Genomic DNA, 20092 nt, shown 5'->3' with positions numbered 1-20092 from the left:
AATAAAGTATAAATTTACCTAAAATCTTCATATTCTAATTTTTTTTAACTTTAACTAATGATTCTAAACATGTGCCTTGTAGGTAAGGCATACAAGACACATGTTAGAATATGATGATTAATACTCGTAATATATAAGAGGGATATATTTTGATTGATTGTATAAAGTATAAGTATTAATATTGTCTTTGATGAAATAACTAAATTTGATCTAATGGTTACGAGAGCAAGTACCCGCGCGTTGCGGTGGTGAGATGGTGGAGATGATAGGTCATAGAGTGTGATAGTCAAATGCCTTAATCGTACAGGCTCCACCTCGGATTTAAAAATTCGTCGAAAGTATATCGAATGACATCTCTAATGAAAGAGCATTAAATTTTAAGAGCACCTATATAATTTTTATAATTTATCGATGTACGGTTTTTGAGATAAAAGATTTTGAATGAATTGGTGGAAGAAATGATTTATGGAGGAGATAGAAAAAAATGATTGGTTGAGATTTGAGGAGAGAGAAAGGATGTTAGGTAAATATAAAATTGATATATGGGAATTTTGAGAAAGTAAATGTTGAAACTTAAAATGTAATAAAGGGAGATCTGCTTTATAATATAGTATAGATAAATTAAAGATGAAGTTCATCCAAGGGTTCCTATTCATTTAGGAATGGATTTATAATCTTGTTATATATAGATTGGTAGATAGATGCTAGATAAGTCATAAAATCAATTAATTTAAAATTATAAAAAGATTTAATAGAATCCACTTTTCCTGTAAATATTATGGATAATGATAAATCAACCTAATTGGTGTGCCTAAAGATATGCCTAATAGTAAGATGATGACATGTGGAAAATTAAGAGGCAAAATTAGAAAAGAGAATTAGTGGAGTCCACATGTCAAATTTTTAAAGTTTTATAGGTTGATTAATCATTTTCCATATATTATCTTAACTGTTAAGAATGACGAAGCTATAGCCAAGGGCGAAAGTCAAAAGGATATATATATATATATCCATTTGACCACAATCAGACCGCATTCTCAAAACTCAAAACAACAATCAATTACACAAAAACAGCTCTCATCAAAATCAAGCCCCGTCGACCCATCCCATCCCCCTTTTTTTTTATTCACAAACAGAAAGAAAGAAAACAAGAAAGAAGATGAAGATAACAGCTTTGCTAGTTCTTAAATGCAACCCGGAAGGTTCTTCATCGTCGTCGTCGTCATCTTCTGATCCAATCATATTAGCTAACTCAAGTGACGTCAACCATTTTGGTTTCTTTCAAAGATCGAGTGCCAGAGAATTCATTGTTTTCGTTGGCCGTACCGTCGCTAAACGCACTCCTCCTTCTCAACGTCAATCTGTTCAACACGAAGGTATTACTAATTAATAATTATACCCACTCCCTTTTTCTGCCTTTTTTATTTTTATTTTTTTATTTACTATAAAACAACAAGGATCCAGGGTTTATTTAGCAAAACCCATATAAAAAAACCCTAGATTCAAGTTAGGTTATAATTAGTTATTGAATAGGAAGTTTATCTTCTTCTTTCTTTTTTTTTTTTCATATTTATTTTGGAATTTTGGATATGATATGATGTATTCTGAAGTAGAAAGCAAAGCTTTTAATTGTTTGTAATTAATACTTAATATTTTGTTAAGCAGATTATAAGGTGCATTCATATAATAGAAACGGTCTTTGTGCTTTGGGATTTATGGATGATCATTATCCTGTTCGCAGTGCGTTTTCTCTTTTAAACCAAGTAAGCATTTTCGACTCATTTGTCGTCTTCTGTTATATATTGATGTATGCACTTTTATGTATACGTGTGATATTTGACTTAATGAAGTTTGTTTTTTCCGGGTTAATCTTCTGGGGATGGGTTTTTGTTGAATTATCGTTCATAAGATATCGTTTATAACAACCTCTGGTTGATTCTCAAACAATATGTCTGTGAGTCAATTTAAATAAATAAATTCAAACGCATCGAAGATGCTTGGGCCAACAACAACCGACTTGTTGATATCAGTCTTTTCCGAGCTGATGTCGTCTTGGAAGCTCCCACTAATTCTACAGATCCTACACACTGAGTTGTCAAAAATCATAGTAGCCCACAAATAGAACTTCTCTTTGGAGTTATATCAAAGAACTTGCGTGCACTGCAAAATCTCGACGCTTTGGAATATTGGATACAGTGTGATTAAATGATGCCCATGTTTTCAACCTTCACCAATCCACTAAATGGATATGAATCTGTTGTCCTGGTTTGGCATCCTTGAGCTTTTAGATGCAAGTTGGAATTGTTAGGTGGTAGGAATGTCTAGATGCTGGAAGGGAGGTAGGGGCACAACAGGTTATATCTCTAACAATGGTCGGTCATTATTGGAACGTGGCTTAGAATTGTTGGTATTGTTAGGGGTTTTAAGCTCCAGAGATCCTCATTATTATCCTACGGTAAACATACTAACCTCAATCAAATTCTAAAGTGTTAGGGTTTAATACTATAGGTAAACTATCGGATTCATTCGTTATAGAATTAGATTGAAATTTGTATTCACTTACATTGATTGGTTGATTAGGTTATTTAAGCTCGCCTCCTTCGTCTAAATTAATAAGTTTTTCACTAGTTGATTCTTTGGGGGTTTTCCGTACAACCGGCGGTATAGATGGCTTATCTTCATTGACTTTTTCTTTCGATTTTACCAATTGGACCCCTGACTTACGGGTTTCCAAACTTGAATTGTCTACATTTTTCTGCATTGTATTCATCCTTGATATAAACAAGGCCACTTCCCCTTATTCCTTCGTTTGCTTCTTATTTTTAATGACCACCCTGATAAAAGTTTTACTCCCCTTTTCCATAGCAATAACGTCACCCATGACAAAGGTTTAATCCCGCTTATCCCTTGGTTTGCTTCTAACGTCACCACTTTTCTAAAAAAAAACATTAAAGTATTATCTAATCGACTAATCTTCTTAAAATTGCATTGCTAATAAAGTCCTTAAAATGACCTGTGCGACAAGCCCTCTGATTTTAACCGGATAAGGAGGAGGAAGAATACACACTTGAATATGATGATGAGGTTGATGACCTTGATTGAAAGATTGAATACAGTCTTTATCTAGTTGTTCCTTTATGTAGCTTATGCATGATCCCGTGATTTGAAATTGGAGTTTGTTTCAAACTTCAAGTGCTATAGCGTTATTTAAGCTGTATAAATACTAGCCTTGTACCTACGCAAAGTGGCACTTCCGGGGGTTTCATGATGGTTTTGGGCAGTTTCTTGCAGTGGCCAGTGGTGGTGGTGGGAGAAGAGTGGTGTTTGGTAACATTAGTATAAACAAGGATGAGGCGGTACAATGTGATTGTGGTGGCAGTATATACTTTTTATTATATATATATCTTGATATTTCTCCGCAACAACTGTGTCACATTCACGAGGATCGTGCACATTGACTCTTTTGTGCCTTGACTCCCAAGTCTTGAACAAGTTGCAATAATATATTTAATATTTATGCCCTTTCTTTTCATTTTATTTAAACCAAAGACTGATTCACTTTAACCATTGTTTTAGGTGTTAGATGAATACCAAAAGAAATTTGGTGATTCATGGAAATCTGTGCAAGCTGATTCCAATCAACCATGGCCTTATTTAGATGAAGCTTTGACCAGATTTCAGGTATTAGTTTTATACTTGTTTTCTTTTGAGAATCTTACCAGTTCATCAAGTTTTGTTCTATAAGTTGATGGTGAACATGAAATAAACGTCTAATAGTCTTTTTTTTTTTTACTGGATCACTTTCAAACTATCAGGATCCTGCCCAGGCAGACAAGCTGCTGAAAATTCAAAGGGAGTTAGATGAAACAAAAATTATACTGGTAAGTGAATAATGATGATTTCAAACTGAACCAATTGCCAGTTAATGTTTGGAAGGAACTGTTACAATATATATTGTGGATCTAGGTTGCTTAGTTCATTTATTTATGTTTTCTGCCAGTTACTACTAGGCTAATGCCCGTGCTACACACGAATGAATAATTTGTTATATAAATGCTATAATAGAGCTTTGTACGTTTATTTTCAAATTTCAACTACTCTAATATAATTTTTCATAGACGTCTTATAACAATACAAATTCCATTATTAGGAAAATAGGTCATAATAATAATGATAGTATAATACTATAACGAATAAGCCAACTATGTCGAAGATAATGATGTACCAAATTCATTAACTATAATGAATCCATATTTTGCTATTATTTTGATTCTACTTAAAACACAATTCAAGGTTGATTAAGGATTTAGGAATATGGTTTGAATTATGGGGATACTTTTGCTACATATTTTAGTGTTTAATAGTTTCTCTTTATTCACAAGTATGCGTTTTTTGCAGCACAAGACTATCGATAGTGTCCTTGAAAGAGGTGAAAAGCTGGACAGTTTAGTTGCGAAAAGTTCAGACCTCAGTACAGCTTCACAGGTGCCAATCATACTTAACTCTAGTATTTGTATTATCCCTGTCATGTTTTTGCAACTTCATATCTTTTTCACTCTCCATCATTTCATGTACATCTCTTGGTACTCCTGAAAATTACATGCATATCTGTTTTAGTTGTTTTAGTATAACTTACTTCCCCGGTCATTAATATAATGAGCCTTTAGCCAAGCACACTAGAGTTTCTTAGGTGGAAACGTATCAGATAATAATGTTTGTGTCTGCCTCTTTATTCAACTGGTATTGAAAAGGCGTCATCTGGGTTAAGGGATATTATAAGAATTTGAATTTGTTCCTAATTATTAAGATGCTCATATCGTTTAATGATAAGAATATATGCTCGTTTGTTTATCTAAGAAGGTGATGAAAGGTTACATAAAGTGCTTTACAATAATGAAATGAAAAACTAACCAGATTATAATATTATATTTTTGTGTATAAAGCTGTTCATCAACCAAGTAATGCAATAGTAAATTGCTAGATCTATGATTGTTATTTTAATATCTATGTTAGAACTCTAAAAAGGTAAAAAGGACCCTAGACTCTGAGAATATAAATCCATATTATTATCACAATCATCTATATAATTATTATCTAATCTAAGCATACATATATGTCATGAAATAAGAGCTTCATCTGCTGATACAAATTTTTTTTATTTTTATGTTGAACAGATGTTCTACAAACAGGCAAAGAAAACGAACCAATGCTGCACGATATTGTAAAGAAAGAATTGGCTGCAAATTTTAATTTGGTTGGTGTCGGTTTGTCATTTATACCGTTGCAAGGTTAATGTTTCACACTTACAACTTCCCTCCCAGGTCGTTTCTTGGGATTGAATAGGGCATGAATGATGAATCTTCGATGTTCCCATGATATATGTTTGAAATTGTTTGTAATATATATTGTTTGATTATCGTAAATTATCATAAAGAAACCCCCGTTAACAGACAAATACCTCGTTGAATCTATCACATAGCCACCAACAGAATTTCAACGTTGTGTGTATGCATTCACACCCTTATGGATAATAGCCGTTTTGTGTCACATTCATTCATTGATCACATATGCTAACCTATGAAGTTCATCTACATAGCAAACCACTGAATTGCACTTTTGTGTTTTTTTAACAAATAAGGAACAGTTTATATATCTACAAAAATACATGGATACATCTGAATGTAGATGGTAATTTTCTGAAAAAAAGATATTGACCTTAAAAAACATGTATACTATGTAAGTATGTAGGTTAACATCTTTTTGGAAAAGGAGCACAAAAGTTCATTTTAGTTGGTTGCTACTTCAGATGGAGGAAACTTCATAACAACAAAGCCAATATTTAACGTCTATCTTGTATTTTTTATTTATTTATTTTTTGAGGCGCAAATTTGAAGTCAAATATGTGTGCATGGAAAGCAATAATATAACATGTAAATCATTAGTTATTGATGAACCACCTCCAGGGTAGGGGGTTGCTCTGCCTGGCACCAGTGCACCACCCGTCTATCCTAGCTAAATCATTAGTAGTTAGTGTTTTGAACTTTTAATATTTTACAATAAGTGATAGATTCGAACCTTGTTATTTAACATTTTGGAGTGGTCAAGGAAGGCTATGAAAAGGGTCACGGTCCTCACGGAAATACCGTCTTAAACCACATTATATGGGTCAAATGACTCGCCTTCACTGAAAAACTTGAAAAGGAAAACATTATTTGTTTCCAATTATGTTAAGATGAATAATTGATATATTATAATCATTCTTGTCTTCTCGATTAAACAACTACGTACACCTTGTCTTTGGGAATATAACAATAATGGTTTTTTGTCATTTAAACTTCAAACACATTATATTTCGGTTAATTAAAGTAATTATCATAAATTCATAATCAAAATCCAAACTCCAAAACTTTACATGGAAAGTTTAATCCAATTTCATAGAACATGAAAAAGGAAAGGAAATTAACAAAACAAGCTTAATTCTTGTTATCATAGATGAATTTAACAATGCTTCTAGATAATCAACCCCTAATTAATCTTCAAAGACAACCACATTCTCCTCCTTTTTTGCTCCTTTCTTAATCTGCTTATTACTTGCATCTTTCTTCCTCATTGAATGCTTCTTCTTCAACGCCATGACGGGAGAACCACCGCCTTCAACCACGGCTTTACTACCCATCATGTCATGCAAAGATTGCCTCACTTTATCTACTGGAAAGTTTAATATCGCGGAAGAACCTCTCATTGACAAAGCGGCTTGATCATAAGCCAAAGCAGCTGCTTCTGCACTATCAAATGTACCCAACCAAACTCTCACGCCATTCCTCGTTGAATCCCTTATTTCCGCTGCAAACTTACCCCATGGACGTCGTCTAACGCCTCTATATTGGGTCATTTTTGTGGGTGTTTTTGAGGTAACTTCGTCTAGAGATGTTGTTGTGTTGAAACCATCAGTAGTTAGGAGACTGAAAAGAAGCATTTCTTGTGTATCGTTTTCATTGAAAGGAAGGGAATTCGTGGTGTTCCAATGAGAGAAATCCGGTGAAGATCCGATAGAAGATTCAGGTGAATGGCTGGAAATAGATAAATCCATTTGAGTTTTAATTGATGGTTTGCTATTAGTTCTTCATTTTTGCTACCTTAAATACCAAAAGAAGACTCTTCTATAAAGGAAGCTTCGAAATTTGTAAGTTTGTATGGGTGTCTTTTATTGAAAAACATATAATTAGTAATATTAATTAATATATAAAAACGACTAAATTACTTCTTTTTCCATAACGATGAATACTAGGGCACATAGTAACAACATAATACATGACGAGATTAGAAGAACGTTCTAGGTAAAATGTATACGTAGTAGAAACATATTAGTTTAAGTTTGTTGTTATGAAAAATTGGGACCGACTCTTTTTGAAAGAAACCACAAACTATTCAAAGCATCCCACGTTTGGACTATATTGAGTATGGCAAAATTTTTGACTTTTGATTAGCAAAATATAAGACCTGTAGACTCGATCGACGACTATTGTTTAGCATATCTTATTAGAATAAACATGATTCGATTCGATTGATAAAACATTCCCAATCGTCATGTGAAACTTGTAAGAGCATTAAACATATATTGCTATTGATTTCAAGTTCTCAAAACAAAATGATTGATTAATAATGGGATGAGTAATTCTGCTATAATGTTATGCACAAATTAGAGAAGAGAAAACACACGAAAATTAGGGTGCATTATGTGTAGAGATTAACCTTAACTTAGGGTTAATGACTCTTTATATATAATGAGAGTATTTACACTTTAAACCCCTTTGATGTTTAATATATGCACCATTAGTCCTCTTAGTTACAATCACCTAATGAGAAACTTTATACTACGTCTTTAAGAGTAAATACGTTCATCATATATTTACTTAGACATAAGGATTTCACTTACTGTCAATTATCATATCAAAAATGATAGATGATCAGTGACGGTCACACTAACGTGGTTCTAACATATATAACCCATTTTTTTATAGACTTGATATAGATTATATATTTTCATAAATTTTTGCAACTTAGATCATCATGCATGCTCTAGCTAGTAAGAAAAACTGAAAAAATGACCGAGTTTAGTATTTAATATTTATAAAAATCAAAAAGAGTTTACGACTCATATCGTTAAAGCTTATGGATAAGGTCGTAACAAAGTGTTGTATAGGAGGCTGAAAACTATCTTTTAGAAACAATTATTTTCATGTACAACATCTTCTTGTTTGTTATTCATGAGCCAAATAACAAAATCTTAAACACTTTTTAAAGTAGAAAATACAAATAAAAGCTAATTAAAAATACCTACACATTTGATGGAGCCAAAATAAGAATCCTAGTTACTTTCATTAAGGTGAAGGATGTAGTGTTAAAAAATCAAATTTTAGTAAATTGTTAACCAACCATATCATGTCATGTCAAAACAAAATAAAGAAGACCAAATTGGAGGGGGTGGTAGCCGATCGGGGGAGAGAGCGAAAGAAAACAAGGCAATAAAAGCTCTTAACGGCTTTTGAAGCATTGACATTCTTGTCTCGGGAGATAGAGATAATAATATAAGGTTGTATCATACTTATGCTCATGTGTGAAGTTTTTTACATACTAATATTTTATTCTATTAAAAAAATATAGTAATCCAATTATTTATTTATTTTTTAAAAAATAGCATATGATAGATTTGACATCTAAATTAGATACGATACAACCTAATATATTCTTTTAATTAAAAGTGTATTTTGACTTTTTAGGAAATGAGTATTGAAAATAGTATATATATATATATATATATATATATATATATAGGAGAGAGATCAAATAAGAAGGTGTGTTAAGAAGAGAAGAGAAAGAAGGTTATATTAACCAATCAGAGTGTGACACGTCGTTTTTAAAAAAAATTTGCGCGATGACATTTTTGTAAATAAATCAAACTTTTGGTCAGCCTGGGTTCTGGGTCAGCTTGGGTTCTGGGTCAGCTTGGGTGGTCAGCTTGGTCAGCCTAGGTTCTGGGTCAGCTTGGTTGGTCAGCTTGGTCAACCCCAAGCTAACCCAACCCAATCCCAAGCTGACCCAACGAAACCCCAACCTGACCCAACCTGACCCAGAACCCAAGCTGATTCAACCTAACACAGACCCGAAGCTGACCCAACGTGACCCAAAACCCATAATCTACATTTGTGTAGATTATGTGTAAATTGTGTCAAGCTAACCCAACCCCAAGCTGACCCAACCTGATCAGACCCCAAGCTGACCCAACCTGACCTAGAACCCAAGCTGATGCAACCTGACACAGACCCGAAGCTGACCCAACGTGACCCAAGCTGACCCAAAACCCATAATCTACATTTGTGTATGTGTAAATTGTGCCAAGCTAACCCAACCCCAAGCTGACCTAACCTGACCAGACCCCAAGCTGACCCAACCCAGAACCTAAGCTGACCAAAAACCCATAATCTACATTTGTGTAGATTATGTGTAAATTGTGTCAAGCTGACCCAACCTGACCAGACCCCAAGCTAACCCAACCTGACCCAAGCTGATCCAACCCAGAACCCAAGCTGACCCAACCTAGAACCCAAGCTGACCCAAAACCCATAATCTACATTTGTGTTGATTGTGTGTCAAGCTGACCCAACCCTGACCCAGACCCCAAACTGACCCAACCCCAAGCTGACCTAACCTGACCTGACCCCAAGCTGACCCAAAACCCATAATCTACATTTGTGTAGATTATGTGTAAATTGTGTCAAGCTGACCCAACCTGACCAGACCCCAAACTGACCCGACCCAGGCCCCAAGTTGACCCAACCATGACCAAAGATGACCCAGACCCCAAACTGACCCAACCCCAAGCTGGCCTAAACCTGACATGACCCCAAGCTGACCCAGACCCAAGCTGACTGATCAAACTTAACCATACAAAACTGATCCAACTCAAGCTGACCCAACCCAAGCTGACCCAACCCACTGAGATCCCAAGCTGACTAAGCTTCACAAAACTTTCATTTATTTACAAAATTGCCACCGCGCTTTTTTTTAAATTTTGCCACATGTCGCGTTCTAATTAGCTAATAGGACCTTCTTTCTCTTCTCTCCTTAAGACACCTTCTTCCAGGATCCTCACCCTATATATATCTATATAATTATTAAAACAGTAGGAAACCGAACGATTCTAGAACATCTAAAAACTTAAACCTATTTTATAATATTGACACATAGGATTATAACCTATTTGGCATTCTCATACATTTTTTTCAATATTTTAGTTATAATTTTATATTAGAAAAACTAAAAAAACTTAAACAAACCATAGAATCGAGTACAAAACGGCGAAAAATTGTTCCGCATTGTTAGACATTATAGGTATCTTCTTTTTTAATCTTACCAATAATAATAATCATAAAATATTAATATATTAATATAAATAATATAATTCTAATTACATAGATACATATTCATATATATCCCGTATATATTCATTCCATATATTTTTTTACTCATTAGATCCAATCTTTTAAATTACATAAACCCTTATATTATAGGAATTTAATCTTCATAATTAGGAATTTGATATCATTTACCCAAAAAATACACCAATGTTCATCCTATATATATATCGATCAAGAGTTTGAGATTATCTTTTCCTTCTATATTTCTTCTTTGGTCGACGCATTATTTTGATTTAACATAAATCTGTAAGTTTTAAATTAATTAAATATTATTTTTAGTTGTTTCATACAAGTATAGCATGGTTGAATTGGGCGTTTTGGTTTTGCGATATTGGGTGTTTTGATTAATTGTTATTTTTAACAAGTTGGTTTTGAATTGTGTTATGGTTTTTGTTGAATGGAACGGATGTCAGTTTTGGTAATTCATATATCTTAGGTGTTGGGATTCCCTGTACATGGGCAGGTTGATCTCAGGCTGGTGTTTTCATCTTGACGACTATTTGTGACTGAGGAAGAATCTGGCTCGGGGTGGTCTTTTGGGGTCACATACGGGAACACCACATGGGTTATGTCTTCTTTTGAAGTAGTAGTTTAAAACCAATTTTTAATGTTTGATATCACTATTGCGTGAAAACATGTAGGAATGAATAGAAGAATTAACATTAATATGATTTCTAATTTGTATGCAATGTTCTCTTTGTAGTTGTGTGGTAAAAGCAAATGAGAAAGAATTTGAGTTTGAATTTGGCAAATGCACCAAATCATTCACCTTTACTCTCACTATATATTCTGTATATATGTACTTAGCATCTTTCTCATATATTATTAATAATGGTGATTTTTGACGGTTTTCTGTTTATGAAATCAAAATTGTTTCACAGTTGCATGAAGAAGAATACGACAATAGAGATCAATAACGTCATCTACTATACAAAATAATGGGCATACCGGACACAATCTTATCTGAAAATGCACATGTGAAATGACAAGTGGTTTTAATGGTTATTATTCTTGGGGTGCTATGGACTAATATTTACAAAGGGGATGATAAAAAAAAAAAGTTTTAAAGCTTATGAAGTGCATGATTTTGTTCCTTCATCATACGTGAGTTGAAAATTGTTCATTCAAGGTAGGAGTTAAAATTTATAGAGATAAAACACTTTAGTATATGTTCTTGGTTTAATTTGTTTGCATTACTAGATAAGTTGAGTTCAAAACCAACACATTTTATATATAGTTATTTTAGTAATGGCTGCAGCCTGAACTATATGTTCTTTAAGGTGGAATATGGTTTATGTTTTAATAAGTATTTTTGCTTTACTCATAGAATCGTACTAACCTCTAGCTCCGTAACACATTAGTTATTTGTAAATGGATGTCGATATTGTTTTATTTCTTTTGGTCAATACTTTGTTAAACAACAACGCATCGCACGGGTATAAGACATATATATATATATATTATTGTGCATTAAATAACTTTGGTTTATAAACAATAAATTCCATGAATAAATAATTAATGAAATTAATAATAATGAAAGAACTTGGTAAATGATTTATGATATTTCATTTGGTAAATGATTTATAATATCCATGTCTAGTAAATTTGTGTGAAACATTCTCAATATGAATATATAAATATATATATATAATATATAATAGAATATATATATATATATATAATATATATATAATTTCTTCGTCTAAACTTTTTTAACAAACTTTCGGTTTTTAACTTTTTATTTTTTACATAAAAAAATCTCTTCATTACATAACTGGTTTGTTCTCTTCTTCGCGATGAAGTAAATATTCGACTGTTATATTTATTTCTTCTATTATCACGTTATTTTCTTATAAAGATTTTATTGGATGAATGTTGAAATATCGAGTGTAGGATGCTTACCTTTAAGATAAGATCATATAATGCACATCTATCGATTTAACTTAGTAGCAATTTGGTGGTCATTGAGTGTTATGAACTTATGATACTGTACTTAAAAACTTCATAAAAGAATAGAAAAAGAGAAGAAAAAACCAAAATAAATACACATCTATTGGTTGTTTGATTCATTCCGTTACCGGGTACCATAGATACACATGGAAATAAGTTGGAGGACCAATTCCAATAATCACTACAAACTTCATAAAAGAATAGAGAAGAGAAGAAAAAACCAAAATAAATAAGAACCCTTGTCACAAACCCAGAAATCAAAATTCCCAAACCCTATAATAAACCCCCTCACTCCTCCATCATCTCCTATGAATAAAATAATATAATTTAATCTCCTTTCAACATTTTTTACAAATGATATAAGATTAAATTAATAAGTAAAAATAAAAAATGGTTTCAAGGCAATCAGGGAAAGATACAGGAGGAGGAGCAGAAGAAGGTGACGTGGATGTTGATGCAGTAACCTCTCCTCGGCCGGTCCGAACAAGCGAAAGGATTCGAAAAAAGCCGAAAACATACAGTCGATATAGTATTATGTATCAACATTTCCCTAAAAAAATTAAAAAGAATAATAATAAGTCTAAATCCAGACCAGCAGCTGCTACTATTGCTAAGCAATTTAATAAACAAAATCACAACAAACGTCGCGAAAACGATGTAATTCTCGCTTTCGTTTCGCTTATATGTATCTAGTTTTATAAGTATTTTTAGGTTTTCGTTATTGTATCTAAATTGGATGATATGCATGTGTATAATTTTGATATATAGACACTAGTGTAGTGTGCATGTAGTACTAAGTGTGTGTTATGTTGAAGAAAAGTGATATATATGACTAAATTATATATGCGGAAAAATCTAGTGTTGTCACATTGCAAAAGTGAAAGTAGTTTGAAGCATACAAAAGTATGGTACCTATAGGTAGACCGAAACCACCACATTTTGAATATTCTTTGTTTTTATTTTCTTTGGGGGAAGGAGAGTGTTTCTTAGAAGGTTATAATGTTAATCTTATTGTAACCTTAGCTAGTAATGGAGAGAGTTTATCTGTAAAATTACAAATCGACACCTGGTAAATCTGTTGACTATGAGAGTTATGATTAGCTATTCTGCTCGGACTCTGTTGTTGCCCATCATCTCTTATTGTTCAAAATCTTTATGCTTAGTATTGTTACAAGTTAGCTAATATAGATAACAAAACTCGAGTGTCAATAACCTTTTTTAGAAATGCAAGAACATCAATCTACACAATATCCTCCATATATATTGAGTGTCCACCATAGGAGTAGAACCGACATCCTAAAGCTTGATGGGTCGTCGCACATGCCATAAGTACCAAGGCCCAAGGGTGAATGTTAAGAACCTTTATATTTACCTGCCTTCATACGGTGGCATAGTGCGTCTATAAATATAATTGTTACTTTATGAGTTCAGTTCTCTAGGTGTTATACGTCTGATATGTAATAGAAATCAAAGGATTTGTTATTAAATTTTACTAAAAAGAGGCCTGCGCTTGAGATATGACGTCTTTTAATCATATTGCTTAAGCTGTTCCATAGTAGATATACCTCATTACCTATATTGATTTTGGGAATATCTTTCAATTTCATTGACTGCCGTACCTAGTACATGTGGATCTAAGAGCCAATGCATGATTACAAGAGCCCATAAACTATTATTCGTGCTTCTTCACTATTTTGTAACATGTTCCTAGTATTATTGCAGTCTGCTATGGAGAATCTTCGGCGTTCTACAAGAAAACGGAAACTTATAAATCATGATGGCTACAGTACTGGAGGCGAGGATATTGATCTAATGGTGAGTTATTGATCTGGCCTGTAAGGTAATATAGGTTACGTAAGCAGTTAACATCCAATTTGAGGAATGAACATTTCTCTCTCTGTTTTTTTGTTCAGGAGCTCAAAGCTAGGAGGCATAAAGAGAAGTTGCCTCGGCATGGAGGATCCTCACATGAAGCATTAACACCTCGTCGCTCCGGCCTCCGGCCTCGTCGTTCTAATGCAGGTTCAAGAAGGCAAATAATTGATGAATCTGAAGATGAACGGGATAATTCTGAGGAAACTAATGGACCAGAAAATGGCAATGAAATGGAGGATAATGATGCAGATGATGTCGAGAGCGAGGAGGGTGGTGCTGAGGGTGATGGAGACGATGAAGGTGAGGGTGAAGATGAAGATGAAGATGGAGATGATGAAGATGGTGATGACGAAGATGGTGAAGAAGAGCAGGATGGCAGGAGGCGATATGATCTTAGAAATCGGGCAGAAGTTCGGAGGCTATCTCATGAGCAGGGAATGCAAAGACCAAGATCTCCTAGAAGAGTACTTCAACAAGGAGTAGGGACAAAGCATGGTAGGGATGTCAGAAGAGGTGGATCTCGGGTTCATAAACGTCATCGTATATCACGAGCAGAAGATTCTGACGATTCTCTTCTTGTGGATGAGCTGGACCAAGCAATGCCTATGCCTTGGTCAAGAGGCGCAAACAGGTCTGGTGCACCACCATGGCTTTTAGGAGGGGGGCCCGATTTGCATGGGGCATCCTCATGGGGATTAAATATTGCTGCATCAGGTTGGGGTCATCAGGGTGATGTTTTGGCTAGCCTAGCTTCAGGTGTTCAAACCGCCGGGCCCAGTTCCAAGGGAGGGGCTGACATTCAACCTTTACAGGTTGATGATAGTGTTAGTTTTGATGACATTGGTGGGCTTTCAGGCTATATTGATGCTTTAAAAGAAATGGTCTTTTTCCCGCTACTCTATCCTGATTTTTTTGCTAGTTACCACATTACCCCTCCAAGGGGAGTGTTGTTATGTGGTCCCCCTGGCACCGGAAAAACACTCATTGCACGAGCATTAGCTTGTGCTGCTTCCAAGGCTGGGCAGAAAGTCAGTTTCTATATGAGGAAGGGTGCTGATGTGCTTAGCAAATGGGTAGGCGAGGCTGAAAGACAATTGAAGATGCTTTTTGAAGAAGCTCAAAGGAATCAGCCATCAATAATATTTTTTGATGAGATAGATGGGCTTGCTCCTGTCAGATCAAGCAAACAGGAGCAGATACATAATTCTATTGTTTCAACGCTGCTTGCCTTGATGGACGGTCTTGATTCACGAGGGCAGGTGGTTTTGATTGGGGCAACAAATAGGATTGATGCCATTGATGGAGCACTAAGGCGTCCTGGAAGATTTGATCGTGAATTTACTTTTCAGTTGCCTGGTTTTGATGCCCGTGCTGAAATATTAGACATTCACACTCGGAAATGGAAACGCCCCCCTGTGAAGGAGCTGAAGTTGGAACTCGCTGCTAGTTGTGTGGGTTACTGTGGTGCTGATCTAAAAGCTCTCTGCACTGAAGCTGCGATTCGTGCTTTCCGTGAAAGATATCCTCAGGTTTACACTAGTGATGATAAGTTTCTCATAGATGTTGAATCAGTAGAAGTGGAAAAGAAGCATTTTATGGAGGCCATGTCAACAATCACTCCGGCTGCTCATAGAGGCTCAATTGTTCATTCTCGACCATTGTCTCCCGTTGTTGCACCCTGTCTACAAAGACATCTTAAGAAGGCCATGAGTGTTATATCCGATATTTTTCCTGCTCTTGAAATTTCCACCGAGTCCAAGAAATTTTCCATGCTTGTTTGTGGTTTTGCTCTTCCTCTTGTTTACAGACCTCGGCTTTTGCTGTGTGGCCTGGAGGGTGCTGGGCTGGTAACCATTTTCTTCTATTCAGATGTTTATATTTCAGTTACCATCAAAATGTAATTTGATAAGTGAATTTACAAGTTTATTTTCAGGATCACTTGGGACCTGCTATTTTACATGAACTAGAAAAGTTTCCTGTCCATTCTCTTGGACTTTCTTCTCTTCTGTCTGATCCCAGTGCTAAGATACCAGAGGAAGCTTTGGTTCATGTATTTGCTGAAGCTAGGAGAACTACGCCCTCAATACTGTATTTACCTCAATTCCATCTTTGGTGGGAAAATGTAGGTGCACATATCCACACATTCTTTCATAGCTGATTTTGTACTGCTATATCACAAATACAAAGTACTGTTTAACTAGGATTGGCATTATTCTGTTTTAAGCTGGGAATATGAGTATTCTTCTCCATCTTATCTGGTATACTGCTTGTGAATTCAGGCTCATGAGCAACTTAGGGCCGTGCTGCTGACGTTATTGTTGGAATTGCCATCAGATTCCCCCATTTTGCTTCTTGGAACATCGTCAATTCCGCTTGATGAGCTTGATGGGGATACATCTTCTGTGTTCTCTTCTCGTAACATGTATGTTTGCTTACTTATTTTGTTCCCTTTGCAAAGTTCCTTGTTCTTACTTGTCCAAAGCATTTGTCTGATGTGAGATGTGGTTTTGATATTTCAATTACTATCTCATGATTAAGTTGAGCTGCAGTCTAAAGTTTCCGCTTCATACATGGGAAAATATTTTCAAATAAGAATAACATTTTTCTCATTATATTCAATAATTTCATGTGTGAAGGATGATGTTTCTTGTTAGTTATCCTTAATTCATAAACGCCTGAAACACAAGCAATTTGCATCATTATACTTTGAAGAAAGAATTATGTTTTCTCGTTAATATGGGTGGGAGACTTTATTTTATTTTGGTTAACTTAAACTGTGTATATGTAACCTGTTTACCCTCAGCTATTTAAATTGAAATGTTGTACTATAATGTCTAACTTGTGGTTTGCGTTGGCATAGGGCATGTCATATGTTTGATGTTATATGTAATCACATTTTAAATGTTTGTGACTGCCATTAGTTTATACGCTCACCAAGTCACCATAAAATCAGTTTATAAAGCACAAGTTCTTCATTTTATGTAATAGAAAATTTATATATCTACCTATTGCAGTTATCAGATGGACAAACCATTAATGGAAGATAGAAGTATGTTTTTTGACCGTCTGATTGAAGCTGTGTTGTCAATACCATCGGAGGGAGCTGCAAAGAAGTCCCAAAAGTCAGTTGCTGTTCCTGAACTCAGCAAAGCGCCCAAAGTAGACACTGGTCCAAAGGTCTCTGAACTTATAGCTAAAGCCGAAGCAGAGGGTCATGCCCTCCGTAGATTAAGAATGTGTCTCCGCGATGTTTGCAATCGGTAGGTTTTTCATATATGCAGTGAAATACTTTTTTTTTGTAGCCATTGTTTACAATACTTGATGCTAAATACTAGATCGATTATTGTCAATAACACTAATGCAATTTTAAATGATCATTTACTGTTGTGTTAATATTAACTTGGAGTACTGGCCTTGTGGGTAATATCAGAGGCCTACTTATCACTAGGTCTGTTTACTGCGGTGCAGGGTTTTATATGACAAACGCTTCAGTGCTTTTCATTACCCCGTGCTGGATGAAGATGCTCCAAATTATCATACAGTTATACAGAACCCAATGGACATGGCTACACTTCTGCAGCGTGTTGATGGTGGAAAGTACATAACATGCAAGGCATTCTTAGCAGACTTTGATCTCATTTTAGCAAATGCGAAGGTATATCAGCTTGTTGCTCAAGCGTACACGTTTAACATTTTCAACCCCTTGAAATGATTTTTATTGTTCATGCAGATATATAATAGGGATGATTACAACGGAGCTAGGATTGTCAGTAGAGCTTATGAACTTCGAGATTCAGTATGTAATTTCTTACTGTAAAGTTTTATTTAAACCACTTTTTTTTTAATAAAAATATATGATTTCATGAAGTATTTTTTGTTTTCTCTGTAGGTGCATGGGATGCTATCCCAAATGGACCCAGCATTGGTTGCATTCTGTGATAAGATTGCTGAAAACGGTGGTCCATTGACTCTGCCTGAAGATATTGCTGGTTCTACTTTCCAGAATGTTCCCGTCGTTCAAACAGCTACTATGACTAGAGCCAGTGCACGTCTTCGTCATGTCCAGCCAGAAGTTAATTTAGATCAAAGCTATGAAGCGCTAAAACGGCCCAAGAAGAGCGCCGATCCTTCACATACAGGTTCACACATTCTCATCCTACATATCTAAATCATGATATTGCTGATCGTATTAGGAGCTAAGAACACTTGCACCCGGTAATCAAATCATAGTGTCACTCGATGACAGCAGGCTTATTTCATAATCTATTGCTAAATGTAATGTAGTAAAGGTATCAAAGTGAACTGGTCAGGCAAAGCTAGCTTTAGCTGGTCAAGATGGGTAAACTTTAATACGGGTCAAGTCAGGCTGACCTTTGAAAACCTTTTTTTGTTCATTGTGGCATCGTTGAGTTCTTTTATGTGGAGAACACGGGTGCTGCTAGTTCATCTTTCTTATGCGAACCAAGGCAGAAAGATTACAATCATTTTACATGTGTACGTAAAATCACCACGTCACTTACCCTTTTCTGCACCTATACTTGCATGCTGTTGGAAGTCCGCATCGGTAGGAAGGTTTCTAAGCTTTTGAGAACTCTTGAGGTGACTTTTGTGCCGTTCTATCTTTTAGCCACGTTTAACTTCTTTCTGTTTTACCACAAAACAAATGCCACTAAAGCTAGCCCATATTTAGTAAGCAGCTTGAAATTGCCACTTTAGTTTAGAAGGAAAGCCATACACTCTCATACATCACCATTCGTACCAGATAATGAACATGATTGCTCTATGAAGGAATCTCAAACATCACTATCCTACCAAATAAGGAGCATAATTGCTCTATTATGATTAATACTCTACTTGTGTAACTACAGCTGGCTTTGGTCTCTCAAGTGTTATATGCCAAATTTGTTTTTGACAATTTGTATGAATATAACTAAGGGTTAGTCACTACTGTCAAGCTTTCCGAGGGAAGTATTACTCACCTGAATCTTGAACGTACAAAAGGAAATATCAGACTGGTTATCGGATGCAGGGAGTAATAATATGACAAAAGATTTACTGTATATTTTTATCAATTATTGTAGATGGGAGTAAATATGTATTTTATTATTTTTAGTGGTTTTTTAAGCCTTGTTCCATTAATCTAAAGTTTTAACTTCTATTTCTCCACATATACTAGAAAGGTCTGTAATTTATGATGTTTGGGATTTTCAGCTTCAACAGCTGATGAAGAGTCTCAGCCTCAAGAACCAGTTGTTGATGATCTAAATGATCCAAACCCCGTGAGATCACCACCTGGTTGTATCGAGGTTGACACTAACCCCACCGAGGTTAGCGAGTCAAAATCACAAGATGTTATTATGCCAGATGTGGAGAGTGATGGCAAAATCGATTCTGCTAAGAAGCTCTTATTGGAACGAACATCTGATTATGGAATTCCACAGCTAGAAAGGCTGTATACGCGTATCGTTAAAGGTGTTTTTGAGTTAAAAAATGTTGAACAGGATAATCTCAAGCCTTTAGTTTCCAACTTTTTGTTGAAGTTTGCTGAAACTGAGGCTAATTTTTGAAGGGAACCATTTTTCTTTCCTTTTGCGGATAGATTTTGTTTGGCTTTTAACGAAATATTCATTTGGGTAGAATATAATTCGAATCTACTTTAGGAGGTGAGTCTTTTTTTTTTCTTTTTTTTTTATTTTATTATCTGTGAAGACTACATCATGTTTGCAACAGCATATAATTTAGTTCCGTGTACATGTAACACTCGAACAGTCGAACTGAATGAAAAACGA

General features: G+C 35.0%; 3 protein-coding genes across 3 annotated transcripts; 2 read left to right on the top strand and 1 right to left on the bottom strand.

Annotated features, from left to right (window-relative positions):
• Positions 1–1042: 1042 nt before the first annotated feature.
• On the top strand, positions 1043–5455 carry LOC122599189 (VAMP-like protein YKT61). The gene is made up of 6 exons (XM_043771651.1): positions 1043–1376; positions 1666–1763; positions 3577–3681; positions 3816–3881; positions 4399–4485; positions 5175–5455. Exons 1-6 carry the CDS (start codon positions 1160–1162, stop codon positions 5223–5225), a joined length of 624 nt encoding a protein of 207 aa, XP_043627586.1. The 5' UTR covers positions 1043–1159; the 3' UTR covers positions 5226–5455.
• A 970-nt stretch (positions 5456–6425) lies between these two features.
• Positions 6426–7096, bottom strand: LOC122599190 (ethylene-responsive transcription factor 1B-like). The gene has a single exon (XM_043771652.1). The coding sequence runs from the start codon at positions 7088–7090 to the stop codon at positions 6530–6532; it is 561 nt and encodes a 186-aa protein (XP_043627587.1). The 5' UTR covers positions 7091–7096; the 3' UTR covers positions 6426–6529.
• A 5552-nt stretch (positions 7097–12648) lies between these two features.
• LOC122599258 (ATPase family AAA domain-containing protein At1g05910) lies at positions 12649–19970 on the top strand. The gene is made up of 10 exons (XM_043771739.1): positions 12649–13085; positions 14151–14243; positions 14342–16150; positions 16237–16425; positions 16583–16725; positions 17318–17563; positions 17772–17958; positions 18034–18099; positions 18193–18442; positions 19515–19970. Exons 1-10 carry the CDS (start codon positions 12819–12821, stop codon positions 19868–19870), a joined length of 3606 nt encoding a protein of 1201 aa, XP_043627674.1. The 5' UTR covers positions 12649–12818; the 3' UTR covers positions 19871–19970.
• Positions 19971–20092: the final 122 nt, after the last annotated feature.

Source organism: Erigeron canadensis, chromosome 5, assembly GCF_010389155.1.
Source record: "Erigeron canadensis isolate Cc75 chromosome 5, C_canadensis_v1, whole genome shotgun sequence".
Classification (NCBI taxonomy): domain Eukaryota; kingdom Viridiplantae; phylum Streptophyta; class Magnoliopsida; order Asterales; family Asteraceae; genus Erigeron; species Erigeron canadensis.
The sequence above is the reverse complement of the archived record's forward strand: the minus strand, read 5'-3'. Positions and strand labels throughout refer to the sequence as shown.

Bases quoted from the DNA above. Each gene is read 5' to 3' on its own strand.
- LOC122599189 (XM_043771651.1), top strand. From the start codon at position 1,160: ATGAAGATAACAGCTTTGCTAGTTCTTAAATGCAACCCGGAAGGTTCT. The intron at 1,377-1,665 runs GTATTACTAATT...TTTGTTAAGCAG, and splicing joins TCAATCTGTTCAACACGAAG to ATTATAAGGTGCATTCATAT. The intron at 3,682-3,815 runs GTATTAGTTTTA...TCAAACTATCAG, and splicing joins AAGCTTTGACCAGATTTCAG to GATCCTGCCCAGGCAGACAA.
- LOC122599190 (XM_043771652.1), bottom strand. From the start codon at position 7,090: ATGGATTTATCTATTTCCAGCCATTCACCTGAATCTTCTATCGGATCT.
- LOC122599258 (XM_043771739.1), top strand. From the start codon at position 12,819: ATGGTTTCAAGGCAATCAGGGAAAGATACAGGAGGAGGAGCAGAAGAA. The intron at 14,244-14,341 runs GTGAGTTATTGA...TTTTTTGTTCAG, and splicing joins GCGAGGATATTGATCTAATG to GAGCTCAAAGCTAGGAGGCA. The intron at 18,443-19,514 runs GTTCACACATTC...TGGGATTTTCAG, and splicing joins CGCCGATCCTTCACATACAG to CTTCAACAGCTGATGAAGAG.